The following is a 19,498-nucleotide window of genomic DNA, read 5'->3' on the forward strand; positions in this document are numbered from 1 at the left end:
ATTTTTGGTTAAAGAAAAAAAAATTGCAATAAGCGACTATTGATTGGTTTGCACAAAAGTTATAAGCGTCTACAAAAATGGGATAGTTGTTATGGCATTTTTATTAAGTAATGGCGGCGATCAGCGATTTTTATTGTGACTGCGGCATTATGGTGGACACGTCGGACAATTTAGGTGTGATTCTGGGACCCATTCACATTTATACAGCGATCAGTGTGGTTAAAATGGCATTTATTACTGTGTAAATGTGACTGGCAGTGAAGGGGTTAACATCTAGGTGGTGCTGTAGGGGTTAAGTGTGTCTGGGGAGTGTTTCTAACTGTAGGGGGTATAAGCTAGCTGTGACACATCACTGATCATAGCTCCCGGATCATAGGGAGCAGAGATCAGTGACACTGTCACTAGGCAGAACGGGAGATGCTTGTTTACATTAGCATCTCCACATTCTTCCTCTCCGTGAGACGATCGCGAGTATCCCCGCGGACATCGAGTCAGCGGGACCCGCGACCTGACTCGCCGGAGCTCCCGGCCGGTGGCGTGCACGCGATGGCACGCCCATTACAGGTACGACCATTTGCGCAGCTGTGCCATTCTGCCGACGTAAATTGTCGTGCGCTGGTGGGGAACCGGTTAGGATAAATTAATTTTTTGGGAAAAAATAATAAATGCACATTTGTTGCAGCCAAAAAAAGAGTATTATTATTTATTATATATATATATATATATATATATATATATATATATATATATATATATATATATATATATATATATATATATATAAATTTTTTTTTTTTTTTTGGAGCCTGTAAAGCATTGCACCAGTGATCAACAGATCGTTCGTGTCATGCAGGTCTCCAGCAGATCTGTCAGTGTATCTGTGTGCCCGTACAGTACAATCTGAAAGCACAGTGGTAGTTCATTGAAAACTACCAGCTGACAGCCACAAAGACTTCCGCACCTTGTAGTTTTCAATAAATTAATAAGTGACATGGCCAGGCGGGCATGTGGAGTCCCACTCAGCCATGTTCTTTTTTTTTTTTAAATTGTGACAGAAGGGGATAGCAGATCCCCCCCGCTAGTTGTTAGATCGGGGAGGTGCAGGGGGGCCGGTCCGTTTGTAACATCTTACACCCTGAATATGGATGTAAACATGTTACAAAAGGTGAACTTATCCTTTAAAAAAAATGTTTTAAAAATTTGTATGAATGTCCGCATCGGTGTCGGGGTATAAAAAAAAAAGTAAAGTGCACACCATTGTTTCTAGGCCCTACTACAGGTGTAAACAGCAAATAACATACACATAGGTGGTAGAGCTGCGATCGTCAGGAGCTGAAGATTTTATTTTGGGTTGTTACTTAGTGGTAGGTTATGGTGATAGCAAGAAATGTACAGCTAAATTTAACATTATTTATTTATTTTTTACTGTTTTGTGCCAATTTTAAAGTAAGTGCATAGTGAAGAAAGTGTCAGCTCTGGCATTATTGCCCTCATCGGTGCTTTAAGTGCTGCTGCTGTGTGTGACCTCTGGGAGTCGCCTCTCCTTGTCTTATGATGACACAGAGGCTGACTCCCAAAGCTCACCCTGCACATTTTATACTGCCACCAGCTTTTACTTTAAAAAAAAAAAAAAAAAGTTTATATGAATACTCTCCTCAGTGTTGGGAGCTGCTGATTGAGTTGGCAGCAGGCATGGCGGAGCCACCTCTTATTACTGTGCAGAGCAGTCATATTAATGATGCATGCTCACTCCAGAGCTGCTGCTCTGTGTCCATAAGATGCATAGAGTGGTGGCATGACCCCCCACCCATCCCTGGTCTCTCCTCATTTGCTCACTGGCTGTGATTGACAGCAAAGGGAGCCAATGGGCTCTCGCTGCTGTCTCAGTCAATGAGGAGGGAGAGTCCCGGGACAGCTGAGACTATCGTGAAATATCGATGGATCGCTTGGGTAAGAATTTGGGGGGGGGGGGATGCTGCACACAGAAGGTTTATTACATTCATGCATAGAGGGCATGAAGGCAAAAAAAAAAAAAAAACGTCATCATTTGGAACCACTTTAAGTTTAGAGATTATTAATTATTTATTTTCTAGCAGTTTAAAGTTCTAGGATGTTGTTCTGTCAAACAAGGTACTGCTGAAATGCGCTTTACCCTTTGACTATCATTCTGCTTTGTTCAATGCTTTGATAATTTTGCCAGTGCAATTAGCTGACAAATTTCAGAGCCTAGGATGTGTTTTTTTTATTAAAACTAATGAGCTTGTTAAACCTTCACTCCTCTTTTCTGGAAATATGAAAGAGTCGTGCGTGGCCCTGTGCTGTACAGGGAGGACAATAATAGGTATAGAGGAAGAGCAATTAAAATGTTCTGCATCTCAGCTTTTTGTTACCTTTATAAGTGACAGAGTTATGAAAGCAAACAAAATATTTGGGGGACACACCCTAAAAGATGGATTAAAAATGGTGCAGACCATAAAACAGACACACACGTGGACACTGAGAGGCAAAGATGAGGCAGTAAGTGGGCTTAAAGCTGAGGTTCACACAAAAATTGAACCTCTGCTTTTTGGAACCCTCCCCTCCTCCGGAGTCACATTTGACACCTTTCAGGGGGAGGGGGGGTGCAGATACCTGTATAAGACAGGTATTTGCAACCACTTCCGGCATAGACTCTCACGGGACTGACTTTAAGTACGATTTTTTTTTTTGTACGAGAAAAAACGGATGAGTAGAGACTGCGCATGATCAGAAACAATAAACGTAAAAAAAAAAAGAAAAAAAAGGCAAGAATTTTCATACATTATTCACTTCCCCTGTTTGCTGTAAAACATCGAGGAAACCCAGACGATTGTTAACACGATTTTTCTTACTCTTACTGACTGACCCTGGGGGGATTTATTACTACCATTGATGTCTGATGCCATTTTTTTTTTTACTACTACTGGCCACCGGCCCAGCGACCAAAAACAGTCTGATGAATAGTGTACTTGGTCCATTGTTTAAATAGTTTTGGAACTCCTGCTTTAGAATACGAGGATGCATGGTGAAAGCTTTTCTAGCAAGCCTAGATAGTAGCAGCAATAAACTTCTTGGAAGGGCTCTTAGCCAGGACTGGAAATCTTTTTGGACAGAAAAAATAAGATTTGTCATTGCTTACCGGGTTTTTAACCCCTGACCTCCAGAAGTTTTACCCCTTTTATGACCAGAGAATGTTTAGCTATTCAGCACTGTGCTACTTTAACTGGCAATTGCGTGCCCATGCGCAACTACGCAAATTTATTTTTACATTTATTCCACACAAATGGCTTTCTTTTGTTGGTATTTTTTGCCATATAAGCAAAAAAAGACCGAAGATTTAGAAAGACAGATTTTCTACTTTCTATTATAAATCATATGCAATTAATAAACAGATTTCTTCATAAATTTAGACCAAAATGTATTCTGCTACATATCTTTGGTAAAAATAAAATCCCAATTAGTGTATAATAATTGGTTTGTTAGAAAGTTACAGCCTCTACAAAATATGGTATATATACTGGAATTTATTCAGCTATAGACACTATACAATAAGGGCGGTGATCAACAACTTATGGTGTGACTGTGATAGGGTGGCGGGCAATCAGGCACTAACAGACACTGTCTGGGAGGGTTTATAACGGACACTGACATCACTAGTGACACTAATACAGTGATCAGTGGTAATACTGTACTAATGACCCTAACTGGAAAGGGGTTAACATCTGGAGGCATTCAAGGGGTTAAAGTGATACTAAAGTCTTGTGTTTTTTTTCTTAAAAAATAACAGTCATGGTATACTTAACTTCTCTGTGAAATGGTTTTGCACAGAACAGCCTGGATCCTCCTCTTCTCAGGTCCTCCCGCCAGCCCTCCTGGCCCCTCCCTTCTGTCACTTGCCCCACAGCAAGCACCTTGCTATGGGGGCACCCAAGCCAAGCTGCAGCTCTGTGTGTCCATTCAGACATGGAGCCACGTTTCGGCCCCACCCCCTCTCTCTCCTGATTGGCTAACTGACTTTGACAGCAGCTGGAGCCAATGGCACTGCTGCTGTGTCTCAGCCAATCGGAAGGGAGTGTCTCGGATGGCCAAGGCTCTCATGCACATCGCTGGATATGGGGGGGGGCACAGATAAGTATTAGGGACTGAGGGGGGCTGCTGCACACCATAGTTTTTTTTTGTTTTTTTTATCTTGATGCATAGAATACATTAAGATAAACCTTCTGCCTTTACAACCACTTTAACTATGTGTCTGACAAAGTGTAATGTGTCCTGCTTTTTCTTTGCTATCGGACTGTTTTTTTCTCCCTGCTATGCAGAAATCTGTGTGTGATTTGGCTACAACTGCTCAAAATCATTGGCTGAAATCAGCTGCCAAACTCATGCTGTGTCCAATGTGCTAGTGTGCGGACCCGGATGCAACAGGGCAACGGTAAAACTACTGTGGTGGGAGAGGCAAGTTGTTAAAGAGGCATGTGTCACTTTGCATATTCACGCCTTGAATAGGTAAAAAGGCAATGGGGTTGATTTACTAAAGACAAATAGACTGTGCACTTTGCAGTTGCCTTCATTTCCCTGATTTCTATCATCCAATCATATGCAAGCAAAAGTAATTGTTTTTTTCCTTGCACCTGGTAAAGTGTAGTTTACAAAGTGAAGCTTTGCCACATTCACTAAGCTCTGGGGTAACTGAGTGCAATTGAACTTGCAAAATGCACAGGCATTTGGCTTTAGTAAATTAACTCCACTATCTCTATAATGCTGAGCAACCTGACCCTGGCTTCATTAACCAGTGAGTCACTGACCTGGAACAAACATGCAGGTAAGGCTTTCATGCTTCACTGGCTGCATGCTTGTTCTTAGTTACTGACTTACTAGGCAGTGCATACAGGGTTAGGAAAGACCAACCAGAAATGGCAGCTTCTTTGCAGACTCCTTTAAAACGGCTGAATAGTTCACTTTGAGTGAACACCAATACTCAGCTCTTGGGCAAAGGAGCAGCATTATTGCATTTGACCCCAAGAAGTACAGCCTAATTAACACCTATAGCTGAGCTAAGAAGAAAACCCTAAATGTTGCTTATACTAGGAGATGTTGTCAGATAAAAGTATAAACAGGGAGAAAAGTTGAAAATATACACACTACTGTATATACCAGGAACGTGCGGTGAGGTCAGTGGCTGGTGAGGCACTGGCTAGTATCAGAGCCATATACACACAGGTTACATACGTTGCAATCGATACAATGAGAGCAAAAACTGGAGCACTGACCTCCTCTGTAACTCTAAACATGTAATCTGTAAAAAAAATCTAAAGTGTCGCCTATGGAGATTAAAGCGGAGGTCCACCCTAAAATGGACCTCCACTCATCGGAATCCCCCCCCCCCCCCCTCCGGCGCCACAATCGGCACCTTTCAGGGGGGAAGGGGGTGCAGTTACCTGGATAATCCAGGTAACTGCACCCACTTCCGGGCTAGCTCTCTGCGGAAAGGGGCGTACGTTACGCCCCTTTCCGCAAGCGCCCGCCCCCTTCAGCAAGTGCCCCGCTGCCTGCTGGGAAACACACAGCTCCCAGAGGCAGCGGGGACCGTCCGGATTGCGCCGCGCGGCTCGCGCATGCGCAGTAGGGAACCGGGAAATGAAGCCGAAAGGCTCCATTTCCTGATTCCCATACCCAAGATGGCGGCGGCACGAGCGAGCGATCGGCTTCGGGTGCCGACATCGCGGGCGCGCTGGACAGGGAAGTGTCACTATTTAAAAGTCAGCAGCTGCAGTATTTGTAGCTGCTGGCTTTTAAAAAAAAAAAAAAAACGCGGAGTCCCGGTGGACTCCCGCTTTAAGTACTGAAGTTTGGCGCCATTCCACGAGCGCAATTTTAAAGCGTGACATGTCGGGTATCTATTCACGTGGCGTAACATCATCTTTCACTTTATACAAAAAAATCTGGCTATCTTTCAGTGCTGTTTTTTTTATTATTATTATTATTATTATTATTATTATTATTTATATTCATTAAATAGTTTTTTTTTTTTTTTTTTTGAGAAATTGCACAAATACTGTGTAACGTAAAAAGTTGCAGCGACCAGCATTTTATTGCCTAGGGTGTCTGCTAAAACGATATGTGTGTGTGTGTGTGTGTGTGTGTGTGTGTGTGTGTGTGTTTGGGGGTTCTGAGTAATTTTCTACCAAAAAAATTATGATTATTACATGTAGGAGAGAAGTGTCAGAATTGACCTGGGGGCAAGGGGTTAATTACCACAAGTAATATACAAATAATTATTTATTTGTTTTTTTTTGTAATTTTACTATATTTTCAAAAACTACTCAAGCAGGTGGCTTAACAGACAAATTACTAAAGTTTGAAGTTATAATTCAAACCAGTTATTTTGTAGTAAATAGATAAATTATTATCTTATAACATATAGCATAATAATATATGATTTAGCTTGATTATAACAGTACCTTTTCAGCAGGCAGCAGATTCTCATTCTCCCTCTTAACTGTGTGAGGAAAACCTGGGATTGTGGGTAAATCTTATATATACACATAAGCACATGTTATTTCCTTCTGGTTAAGGGGGCTGGGCTGGAAGGGAGCATTTGTCTTTTAGACCCAGGCCCCCTTCTATGACACTGCAGTGATAGGCGTGCCTCCACTGCAGCATTTTTATTGGACAGCTGGGGCTAATGGTACTTTATCATTGGTCCAATACTCCAAGCTGTCCATTGAGCTCAGTGCCTCTGACAAGAAGTGAATAGAGGCACTGTGAGCTCAACCTTTCAGTCTGCTGCAAACAGAGTGTGCCAGCTTGTATTTAAACTGGCTACTCTGTATGTAGCTTCTGACAGGCTGCGCAAGGAGCCCTGGATCTCCGGAACCATAGGTTGTAGGTGCCCCAAATTTTTACCAGTGGTGGAGTAGAACTAATTTTGGGTCTCTGTGACCTCAGGTCGCTGAGCTACGGCCCTTGAAACTCAATTTATTTTATTTTTTTTCTAATGTTCCTGGCAGGTAAGGTCCTGCCTCCCCTGACCGCACGTCCCTAGTTCACACACACACACACACACACACACCAGGGGTACAGAGCAAAAGCACAGAGAGCGTCATTTATTTTTCATACATCATGAGACACAGAGTCAGGCTAATATTCATTACCTGCTGGTTATACTCCATTAGGTGAATGGACACTGGTAGACCAAAGGTCTTCAGACAGGAATTGACCCCTATATAACCCCTCCCATACAGGCAGTACTTTGGTTTTTTACCAATGTCTGCAAGGTGGATGGCACAGTTTGTTTGAGCTCTCTAAACTCCAGGTCTCTAGTCCCACAAACGGTTCCAAAAATGAATCAAGGGATTGACTGATCGGATCCATTTGACACAGGCTTTTATGCTTAGATAAATGGTACCCAAGCCTCGCAAAGAAGACTCAAGATCCTGCAAGGTTTTGCCTGTAACGTGACCTCCGGTTGCTGGACCCTGCGGAGTGGAAATCCTGGAACTACAGCGATGAGGCATTTCCTGCAGGGTGCTGTACAGGTCCAAGGGAGTCGACCCTAAACATGAAAGGGTACCCAGTCCTTGAAGGTCCAAGTGACAAGAATCCGCTGTAAAGGGTAAAGATTGGGCCCTTATTTTCTAAGTGGCCCTGCGCCTGGACGGGTAAGTGATAGCCCTTTATTTTATTATTGTGGTGTGTCCCAGTGATTGTAACAATCCTGCATGGGAGGGGTTATATAGGGGGATCACTTCCTGTCTGAAGACCTTTGGTCTACCAGTGTCCATTCACCTAATGGTGGCGTATAACCAGCAGGTAAATGAATATTGGCCTGACTCTGTGTCCCATGATGTACTCGAAGAAAAGGATTCTACAGGTAAGTATGACGTAAAAATCCTATTTTTGTACAACGATTACTGAATAATCCAGCAACTTCAGGCATCCCTTCCCTTTTAATCACTGGTCTGCATTATGCAGTAGAAATTGAGGCATGTTGGGAATGGTAACTGCAACATTTGCTTGTGCTGTGTTATAACAGATTTGCATGACAACTGCAGATCCAGCAGGCACTAATAGGGCAGCTTCCTTGGCTGCAAAGGATACGGGACTTTAGTTCCACTTTAATACCACTGTTATAACTTTCACATACATACTCTATCAACTATTGAGAATTCAGATATGTCACCCTGGGGGGACAGTTAATGGGGTAATAGGGAAGTGTTAGACATTTATAGGCCTCATTCACATGGGGCCTACTACAGCAAACGTCTATGCCAGGGCCATGTTTACTCACATGGGTATGCACTGGTGTTCTGTACATTTGGTGTGCAGGCAATACATTGATGTAGATTGGGACGTAGAAGTTGCACGGGTAGAACTGCTACCCAAAATCTGACATGTGCTTGGGGGTGGGTGCATGGGTGGCCTCGAACGTAGACAGTGTGCGTACCCGCACTAGCTGTCAGGAAAAAATAAATAAAAAATTTCTGAATACGTATATAACCTTTTTATGCTTATGCCATAGCAGTGGTAGCAGCGAGTAAACACAGAGAGCTGTGTGCGGGGGAATTCTGGGGCGGCAGCATGCACCCCTTTTCCTTATCCCTGCTTCCTGCATTCGATTTACTAAAGCTTTCCCAAGGACATGACGCTAGATATTGAGACACCGCTATAAACAAGTGAAGTCTGATTTTGTTCTTGGCCTCAGTGCTCCTAGTTTCCATGGGGACAGGATGAGTTTACAGCCACGCTGAAAAACTTTTGCAGCAGCACAGATTATTAATACAGAGTAGATTTGTTTGAACATTCTGCCATTTACCACAAATCATTTGTCTGCATCTGCTGTACAACTTGCGTGTCTCAGTGGAAAATCTGTAATTACGGTTCGTTAACACAGCACCAACTGAGGTAAACGCTTTACAGTCACTGGTCATCGATGGCACATTCGTTTTCCATAGTGCATCCATTCCCAAAATGGCCGCCCGAGTCATTAATTCTCTCACAGAAAGCTTCCTCATCTTTTGGGTGAGGCAAAAACCTTTTTAGTTTCTCATTTTTTAATGCAGCTTTAAGTCTAGTCTGCCTGAAAGAAAATGAAATGTCAATATGATTTATAAAACTATTAGAAGACGTTCTGGTGCTGCCCAGGTGTACGAGGACGGAAATAGCTGTAGGCCTTATTTAAAGATCTCTGCTGAGGTACAGATCAAGAATGCTGAAGGCTACAGAGCGTTCGCTGTTCACACTGAGCTCTCTCCTCCTGAAATGTGTTAATGAATCGCTGAAAATATTCACTGACCTAAACTGATTACATGGAGAGGTAAAATGTAATTCCATTATTAAAAGTAGTGGTATTAAAACCAAAACTAATATATAACAGCTTACTATTCCTTAGATGTGGTGGCTGCATTTGTTTTCCTTGGTTTTCACCTGGTGATCTGCCCAGTAACACACCACCTGTATTAGAGTGCCCCCACTCTGGATGAAGGAGCACAGGGAACACCTTAACCCCTTCACGCCTAAGGGTAAAACAAATCTTAAAGGGGTTGTAAACCCTTAGGGTTTTTCACCTCAATGCATTATATGCATTGAGGTAAAAAACCTCCTGTAATGCTGCAGCCCCTCTATCTCATGCCAGGGATGAGTACACCAGCAAAAGCTTGTGTCCTCAGGTCCTGATTGGATGGAGTGATAGCACTGCAGCTATTGGCTCCCACTGCTGTCAATTAAATCCAATGACGTGGGCACCAGGGGGCGGGGCCAAGTCCCACTTTCTGTGTGAATAGACGCAGAAGCAGGACATGGGAGCACGCCTGCACAGGTGTCCACGAAGGAGAGCACTTCACCGATGGGTCACTCGAGAAGAGGAGGAGCCAGGAGCGTGCGCTGAGTGACTCCAGAAGAGAAGGATCGGGGCCGCTCTGAGCAAAACCAAATGCACAGTGCAAGTATGACGTTTATTTTTGTTATTTTTAAAAACTCTGAACCTTTACAACCCCTTTTAATGGCTAAGCACAATTTTGCCATGTGTTGGTAAAACTGTTCATATCACAACTACTTTGTTCAACCAGGTGGGTATTTTTTTTACTATTATCAAAGTAAAACTGGCCCAAAATAGAAAATCCTTTTTTTTTTCCACGATGTACGTCTTGTTACTACCATAACCTACCACCAAACATCAGTCCAAAATAAATTCTACTGCTACTGACAATTGCAGCAATACCACATGTGTGTATGTCAGTTGTTGTTTGTACCTGTAGTACAGCCCAGATATAATAGTGCTCATTTTGCTTTTTTTTTTTTTTTTTTTTGTGTCCTACCTAAAACAAACTGGCACTGATGCTAATAATAATAATAATAAAAAAAAAAAATCCTGCCTAAATATACTGACCCTGACCTTTGACTAACCCCAGCACTGACCTAGATCAAACCTTGATCTAGGTACTTTTTCTTTACGTCCTGCGAGTATTCATAAGGTATGTACGGTAAATGACCTACACCTATAACAAGGGCTTTATTCAGCTTTAGTCAGAGCTGCACAGTTTGATTTTATCTTCAGATGCCCCTTATCTGCATAGGCAGTTTTGTGGTAAAGGTGAACTGTCCCTTTAAAGATGTTTCCTGGTTGTATATATTGTTCTAGTATGGCTATTCTGACAGTATACTGTACCACGTTGTAATACGTAAAATACCCACCTCCCTATAAATGACAACTCTATGTTCCATTTATTTATAGTATATCTAATTGTATGTTTGTATTATGGAGTATAGTTCCTTTCTGTGGTGTATCTATAACCCTGAAGAAGTGCAGAGCTATAACGTTCTTGAAACGTGTTGGGTATCTACATTTTGGGAACTATCTCAAGTTGTAACCCTCATTGGTGGGAATATTGTATATCTAATATAAACTATGAATAGCCTTTATATGTATGCAGTTTAATGTTTCTGTCTTGAATGTTTTCTGTCAATAAAGCTTTTGTTACTTTTATAATACATGACACCATTTTGAGTCCTGCATTTTTGCACATAACCCTGTTGCCGGCAATATCCCAATTATGAGGGTTCCTTTTTAAAGCTTGTACATATTTGGGATGTTGGCAACCACAAATTGTTGAAAAGAAATTCCTCCTCTTATTCAAAATCACATGAGGTTCCCCACTGGGGCTTAGGTCATCAAAGGGGGAGATATACTAAAACTGGAGCAGACAGAATCTGGTGCAGCATAGTAACCAATCAGCATCTAACTTCAGATTGTTCAGTTAGAGCACTTTCACACTGGGGCGGCAGGTCGGTTAGCGAAGTGCCGCTAGTTGTAGCAGAGCTTTACTGTTGTTTTAGCAGCGCTTTTCAGGCCCCTAATGGGGCACTTTTAAACCCGGCTAGCGGCCAAAGAGGGTTAATAGCGCCTGTGTTGCAGGGCTTCCGAAGCGCTTTTCAGGCTGCCCATTCATTCCAAGCACTTAGGCTTTCACACTGGGGAGGCATGGGAAGCAATTTTCAGGTGCTATTTTTTAGCTAAAACACCTGAAAACTGCCTCAATGTGAAAGTAGCCTTAAAGCGGAGTTCCACCGACCATATTAAACATTTTTTTCAAAAGGCATCTGTTAAGATGATCTTAATGCAGTGCTGCAATCACTATTCTTATTAATAGCGCCGCCATATTTTTTTTTTTTTTTTTTTTTTTAAACTAACCTTACATTTCCCTGTCTTGCACGGTTTCATGTTTCTTGTGGGTTTACGAAACCCACAAGCATAAACTTCTGGGTTTCGGTGCTGCTGAATAACCAGCATGCACCGCCCGTTCTCGCTCATGCACAGTTAACTCATTTAGCAGTGCAGGAAACTTCTCAGGTTGCCATCACAATGGGCGGCTGCAGAAGTAACCGCCTTGTTGTGATGGCAACCATGATAAGCCTATCAAATACCGGAATTCCAACCCTTGGCACAAGAGACCCCATAGCAACAGCCCTAAACATGTATGTAAAAAAAAAAAAAAAAAAAATATATATATATATATATATATATATATATATATATATATATATATATATATATATATATATATATATATATATATATATATATATATATATATATATATATAATAATATATATAATTTTTTTTTTTTTTTTTTCCACCCAGTTAATGTAAAGTTAATTTTGTAGGTGAAAGTCCACTTTAAGCTTTGACTATAAGGGCCGGTTCACACCACATGCATTTTTTTTTCTTGCATCAAAATTGCATGGAAAGTAGGTTGCATGGTTTCCAATAGCACAGTTCACACCAGTGTGGTCAATTCCAGGTTGTTCCAGTTCCAGGAAAAAAAAGTAGAACATGCTGCATTTGTCCTGCACTGGACTGTACTGGATTACAGTAAAATGTATCAAAATTGCATTGGAACACATAAAAAAAGTACATTTATACATATATGTAAATTGCACTGGAACGCATCAAAAACACACTGGACCCCACAGGAAAAAAACAACAAAGCATCTGTAATGCATCCGGAAACGCATAAAAAATGCACTCAAACACATAAACGCGCTTGCTGAAATGCATCTGGAACGGATCTGGAGTGCGTTTTTGTGGTGTGAACCGACCCTCAAACCTAGAAGCTGATTGGTTACTATGCACAGCCGCATTTGTTTTTATTACATCTCCACCATAGCGCCAATCATACTTTGACAGCTAGAATGCAGTGTACCATCTGAGATCCATACTGGGAAAGTCTAATCATTTTGTGTGTTAACAACGTTATTATGAAAACCATTGGAACAGCCGAATCTGCCTGCTTTGTCCATGTGTATGTATAACATAGAGTGGTAGATTACTTGCACAGCGATAAGACTATATGTTATCTAGTGGAGTAAAGCAGCTGCTTTGCTGTAGTTTTGAAGTCCAGCAGCGATCTGACTTGATGTTTAATTTGTGATATTTATACTGCGGGTTTGTATAATCCTTTTGGATTAATACACTGGAATATTTACTTTGCCCTGTAAAGCTGCACATATTTTTAGCAGTGTTTGTTTACCTTGAAGCCCTTCTTCTGCCGAACTTCAGCTCTTTTGTCATCATGCAGGCACAGCAATCTGAGCGTCAGGCCAAAGGGACTGTCATCACTGGTGAAGCGAGGGGGAGTACCCGAGGCGTTAAGAGCAGAAGTTTGGCAACTACTTGCTGGCTGTCATGAGGACCAAGAAATGTTGGACAAGTACAAGAACCTCATCATAAAAGTAGGAGCGCTTTAAAATTTCTTTCATGTGCCTTTTGCTGCTGTTATGATTGCCATACAATGCTTCAAATTTATTATCCAATCAAAGAGTTTAAAAAAAAAAAAAAAAAAAAGATCAAATCCAAAATCTAGTGAATAGCCATAACTCCCCTTCTGATCTATTTAGACTTAGGTTTAGATTGGATTCAGTCAAACGGAGTCGATCGGCGAGGGCTGAAATGTATCCATTGTTTTGCCTCAATTGGCAGTGATTCAGTCATAAATTTAATCGTATTTCAAGGTTGCCTGGTGGAAACTGAGATATGATTAATAACGTATGATCATAATCTCCAAGCATAGATTGCATTCCATTTTTCTGTATATGGCATATCAATCAATTGTGTTGATGACTGTCACTGGGGTGATCCTATTGGGATGGATCAATTATTTATTGAAGCATGTATGGCCACCGTTCGTTTATTGGGTATTTCTTTTTTGAGAATACTGTTGGCACCTAAACAGTTACTTCTAGTGTTTTGCACGCTTGATGGAGGTTTAACATACTGGGGTTGATTTACTAAAACTTGAGAGTACAAAATCTGGTGCAGCTGTACATGATAGCCAATCGGCTTCTAACTTTAGTTCAGTTAAAGAGGTAGTAAACCCTGATGGCTTTTACTTCCTCTTTATTTCCCTGCAAAGGTAAAGCATAATGGGCTAGTATGCATCGCATGGTAGCCCATTATGTGTCACTTACCTGAAACTGAAGCCTGCGATGTCACCGCTGTCCCCAGTAGCAGTGGGCGTCCATCTTCACCCCTCTTCCTTCCAGAGCCTGCAAACTTCAACTCTGTGACTAGCCAGAGTCACGTGACCTTGTTCCTGCACATTCGCATGGGAGCCGCCAGTCATGGCATGACCCCTTTAGAAATGGCATGATCACCGTTTCTGCAGTGCACATGCGCCGTAGACACCGGCGAACGACTTTTTTGTAAATATCTCCTTAACCGTGGAGGTTTAGGAGATATTTCCAGCACCTACATGTAAGCCTTAATATAGGCTTACCTGTAGGTAAAAGCGGATTATACAGGCTGTACAACCACTTTAAGATTTGACAATTAAACCTGGAATGTTTCTATGCAGAGCTGCACCAGATTTTGCACTCTCCAGTTTTGGTAAATCGGCCCCACGGTATTAACTTTCGGGATCATCTAACACTTAAAGTGGCATATCCGTAATATGGATTATTGTTGTATCTGTGGAAGTATGACATAATGGGCGTAAGGCATAAAGCTGAAGAATTAACCTAACATATGTTGTAAGTGGCGCATCAAACAGTAATGTCACATGTGATGATAATAATTCATCGATCTAAGATTGAAAGCTTTTCACTCAAGATGAGGAGAAAAATGAAGGTATTGTAAATGCTGATATTAAGTGGTAGCCTTAATAAACCATAACCATTCCTATTCAATAAATGGCATAGAACCCCTGCTGACTGAGGGTGGGGTGCTCCTCCAGGGTGCCAGGATTGCTGAAGAGACTGGTATGTCGTTCAGCTCCAGTTTTTGAAGAGACCGCACAGCACTGTGGCTGAGTGGGCAGCACTTCCGCCTGGCAGCACTAGGGTTATTGGTTAGAAACCCAAACATGGCCCTACCTGCCTGGAGTTTGCATGTTCTCCTTGTGCCTGCATGGGTTTCCTCCCACACTCCAAAGACATGCTGATAGTTTAAAGTGGTATTAAATCCAAAACCAAAAATGTAATGTATTACCCATTATGAGATGTGGCTGCATTAGTTTTCCTTTTTTAGGCTTTTCTCTCTGTTTTCACCATGCGATCTGACCAGTAACACACCACTTGTATTAGAATGCCCCCACTCTGGATGAAGGAGAACAGGGGGCACCTTTGGACAGCAGCATTGTCGGTCTGGTCAGAGAGGAGTGTTAAATATACTAGCTGATTTGGGTACACTAACAAATTGAAGCCAGTTACACAAGTAGTTACAGCAACCCTTCTTATGGGAGGGGAGAGAAATGTTTTACATAAATAAAATCTGATCATTTTTAAGCACGTATTGTCAGAAATATTGGGACACCTCCCCCTCTTTACACGCACATGAACTTTAATGGCATCCTAGTCTTGGTCAATGGAGTTAAATATTGAGTTGGTCTCAGTGCCACTAATAAGTACCCATCTTTTCAGCCTTTCAGTGTCGCCTATCAATGCCCACCAGCAGGGCCGCTGATAGGGCAGTACAACCAGCCCTGTTGTACCGGGCCTGGCCAGCAGGGGGGGCCCGAGCAGCTTTTAACTTCTAGCTAAAAAAAAAAAAAAAAAAAAAAAAATGAAATAACTATATTAACCTGCACCCACTTGATTACTAACATATATAAGGAATATATATTCATTTCCTGGGCCCCATCAGGTTACCAGAGGGGCCCAGGAGGTGAAAGCAGAAGAAGGACTTTTTTTCTATTTTCGGGTGCAGGGATACAATGCTGTGCCGCATGCTGTTCTCAGTATACCTGCACAAACTAAAGTTCTTCCTGCTCACTGTATGCCTCTCCGGCGGATGGATATTACTGTTATACGGCTCCCTTCATCCAGTAAGTGCTGCAGCTTGAGGGACTTATCACTGGGACGGCTGAGACAGACAGAGCAGCAGGAGTAATCTGGACAATGGGAGTGGTGCACAGGCAAGCAGTCCCCTGCACACACACACACACACTGACAGGTCACACTATTGTAGCATGTGCAGTCCTTAGACTCTGTGTGCTCATGGTTATTATCATTATGATGATCAGGGCACAGTAGGTGCTGTATGGCTCTGTCAGTGTAACATGACTGTGTGGTGCTGACTTTCCTGATATATGACTGTACTGTGTGTTACAGACTATAACTCAGCACAGCCATAACAAAGTCAGCATCACACAGTCATGTTACACTGACAGAGCCACACAGCACCTGCTGTGCTCTGATCATCATAATGATAATGACCATGAGCACATAGTGAGATGCTACTTTTACACATGTGATGGGGGAAGGGACAGTAAAAATACATAGCCAAGCTGCATTTTTACCACCCCCAAACCACTCTCTTTTCATAACCTTTCACCCAAGCTTTGCAATTAGGTCCTTTTTCATGCAGACCTGATTGAAAGCTCCGTATGAAGACACAAACTGAATGGGCACAGATGTCAAAACACTGACATCTCTCCCATTCAGATGCAGTTATGATTGGTGGGGCGCTGTAAATGTTAAATGTTCCTGCTCCTGCCTCCTGCCCTGACAGCGTGGAGGCAGGGGTGGGGTTATGGGCGGAGCCAGGATGGGTTGTGGGCGGGGTCAATGGGGCCCCGTCAGGTAGGCTGTATGGGGCCCCATGATTTCTAACAGCGGCCCTGCCCACCAGTGCCACCCATGAGTGCCCATCAGTGCCGCCTATCAATGCCCATCAGTGCCACCTACCAGTGCCCATCGTCAGTGCCTGCTCATTGGTGCCCCCTTATCAATGCCGCCTTATCAATGCCCATCAGTGAAGGAGAAAACTTACTTATTTACAAAATAACAGAAACAAAAGCAAAACTTTTATTTTATTTCAAAATTTTTGGTCTTTTTTTTTTTTTTGTTTAGCAAAAAATAAAAACCGTAGAGGTGATCAAATACCACCAAAAGAAAGCTCTATTTGTAGTAACAAAATTATAAAAATTCTGTTTGGGTACAGTGTAGTATGACCGCGCAATTGTCATTTAGACATCGCTGAAAGCTGAAAATTGGTTTGGGCAGGAAGGGGAGTAAGTGCCTGGTATTGAAGTGGTTAAACACTTGCTCTCATCAAGCCCTTTATGTCTGCTGCACCATAGTTTACGTGATTCTGTGTTGTAAATTCTAAAACCATTAGCCCCGGGCAGAGCGCTGAATGGAGAGAGGCCAAACAGTAGTGCTTTTATTAAAGTGGAAGCTGTTAGACTATGTTTCTGGAATAGTTCTTTGGCTCCCACATCTGGATGATGTACCATGTAATGTTAAATAGCCTGAATTGTGAAATTCAGGTAAAATAATTGTGGGAAAGTGCAAAGAAAAATTTAAAAGTATCAGCAGAACCCCCCGTTTTTGGGTCCTTGTCTGTTTCTGCAAGATGGTTTGGAGAGATAATGCATTGGTTTGGTGGCTTTCAATGTCTCTTTCAGGTAACATTGTTGCCAGAAAGAGGACATCTAACCACACTGGTGTTGTCATGATAATACAAGGTTTGTTTCTAAATCTGAGTCCAGAAATGACTATATTTTATGTAGCGTTAGTTTTCCTGGCTTCTTAAGACCCGTTTCACACTGGGTCGTTTTGCAGGTGCTATTGCGCTAAAAATAGCACCTGCAAACCGACCTAAAACAGCGGCTGCTGTGTCTCCAGTGTGAAAACCCAGAGGGCTTTCACACTGGAGCGGTGCGCTAGCAGGACGGTAAAAAAAAGTCCTGCTAGCAGCATCTTGGGAGCGGTGAAGGAGCACTGGGGCACCGCGGCTATACCGCCGGCAAAGCGCCTCTGCAAAGGTGCTTTGCGGTGGTTTTTAACCCTTTCTTGGTCTCTAGCTAGCGGGGGCGGGTAAAACCACCCCACTAGTGGGCCAATAGCGCCGCGTTTCCGCCAGTAAAGCACAGCTAAAAATAGCAAAACGCACCTCCTTCCCCAGTGTGAAAGGGGCCTTGGAGCTATAGTTTTTTTCTTTAAATAGTATTAAAGTGTGTGTGTGTGTGTGTGTGTGTGTGTGTGTGTGTGTGTGTATGTATGTATATATATATATATATATACAATGTGTATGTGTGTGTGTGTGTGTATGTATATATATGTGTATGTATGTATATGGGTCCTTTCACACAGGGCGGATCAGTTCTGATCCGCCCCGTGGATATCCGTTTGCTCAGCGGGGATCACTCCGCCGATCCCCGCTGAGCAGGGAGATGACAGCTCCATCTCTGCACACTGCGCAGGGACGGACCTGTCACAGCGCCGCTCTCCCCTATGGGAGATCGGATGACAACGGACCGCAGTGCCCGTCGTCATCCGATCTGCAGACGGATGGAAAAATAGCTTTTTCCTCCGTTACACTTTTTCTGATCGGAGCGGGTCGGATGTCAGCGGACATGTCACCGCTGACATCCGACGCTCCATAGAGCTCTATGGAGCACCCGTTCAGGTCCGCCTGAAAAACTGACAGGCGGGCCTGAACGGGACATCAGTGTGAAAGAGGCCTAAACTGAGGGAAAAAAAAAAGTTTTTTCTTTTTTATTTATTTTTGGGGGATATTTATTATAGAAAAATGTAAAAAGTAATGCCTTTTTTTCAAAATTGTTACTTTTTAGTTTTTTTTGTTGTTTATAGCGCCAAAAAATAAAAACCGCAGAGGTGATCAAATACCACCAAAAGAAAGCTCTATTTGTGGCGAAAAAAAAAGGATGTAAATTTTGTTTGGGAGCAACGTCGCACTACCGCGCAATTGTCAGTTAAAGCGACGCAGTGCCGAATCTCAAAAAATGCTCTGGTCAGGAAGGGGGTAAATTCTTCCGGGCTAAAGTGGTTAAATAAGCATTTAACCCTTGCTGTGTGTATTTTAGGGGATGACTGGAGTTGAGCTTCAAAAGTAAAAAAAAAAAAAAAAAAGTGTACCCAAAAGGAAAACCGCCTAGTTTTGCACATTTCTAAATTTGTATGGAGTTCTCTTTTATGTTGTCAGCCCATCCGCAGAGAATGTATGTCAGAAAGCAGAAAGGAATGATCTCGGTGCAGGAAAATGGAGTGTGACATGTATCTGTTCCTCCGCCTTTTAGCTTTGTGTTTAGATAACAGACAGGCGGCTCTGTGGCAGGCAAGCAGGCATATTGAGCAGAGTTTAGTGGAGAAAGACAGGTATTATTCCCGGAGACATAACAAGATCTTCGTTCCCACATGTGGTACCAGTGCGCCGTGACACAAACCATTATGCAGTTTGTCTTTCATTTGCCAGGGCTCAGTGTGTGAGCAGAACCATTTCTCTGGAATCATTTTCCGAGACCTCAGATCAGCGCTGTGCTTGTTTAAGCTGTTTGCGTTGCACTGCTTATGATTTCCCATAGAAATATTATCATGTTATGTAGTAAAATGTCATGTTTAGTCAAATCTCTGGTCACCTTTTCCTGATCGGGAAGAATTTGCAGGATTGTATATCCAGTAGAGCTTCACGGTTTTGGCTAAAATGAGATTCGCTGTATTTTTGCTTAGAATAAAGATCACGAT

General features: G+C 42.4%; 1 protein-coding gene across 2 annotated transcripts in view; it reads left to right on the forward strand.

The window, feature by feature from the left end:
- RABGAP1L (RAB GTPase activating protein 1 like) overlaps positions 1-19,498 on the forward strand; it is a 613,081-nt gene that overhangs the window by 180,526 nt on the left and 413,057 nt on the right. For both annotated transcript variants that reach the window (XM_077453243.1, XM_077453242.1), the window contains exon 13: positions 13,093-13,246. In XM_077453243.1, the coding sequence (XP_077309369.1) occupies positions 13,093-13,246 (154 nt within the window). The remainder of the gene's footprint in view (positions 1-13,092; positions 13,247-19,498) is intronic.

The sequence above is a fragment of the Lithobates pipiens genome, unplaced genomic scaffold (genome assembly GCF_037356315.1).
Source record: "Lithobates pipiens isolate NorthernLeopardFrog02 unplaced genomic scaffold, aLitPip1_a1.2 Scaffold_23, whole genome shotgun sequence".
Lineage (NCBI taxonomy): Eukaryota > Metazoa > Chordata > Amphibia > Anura > Ranidae > Lithobates > Lithobates pipiens.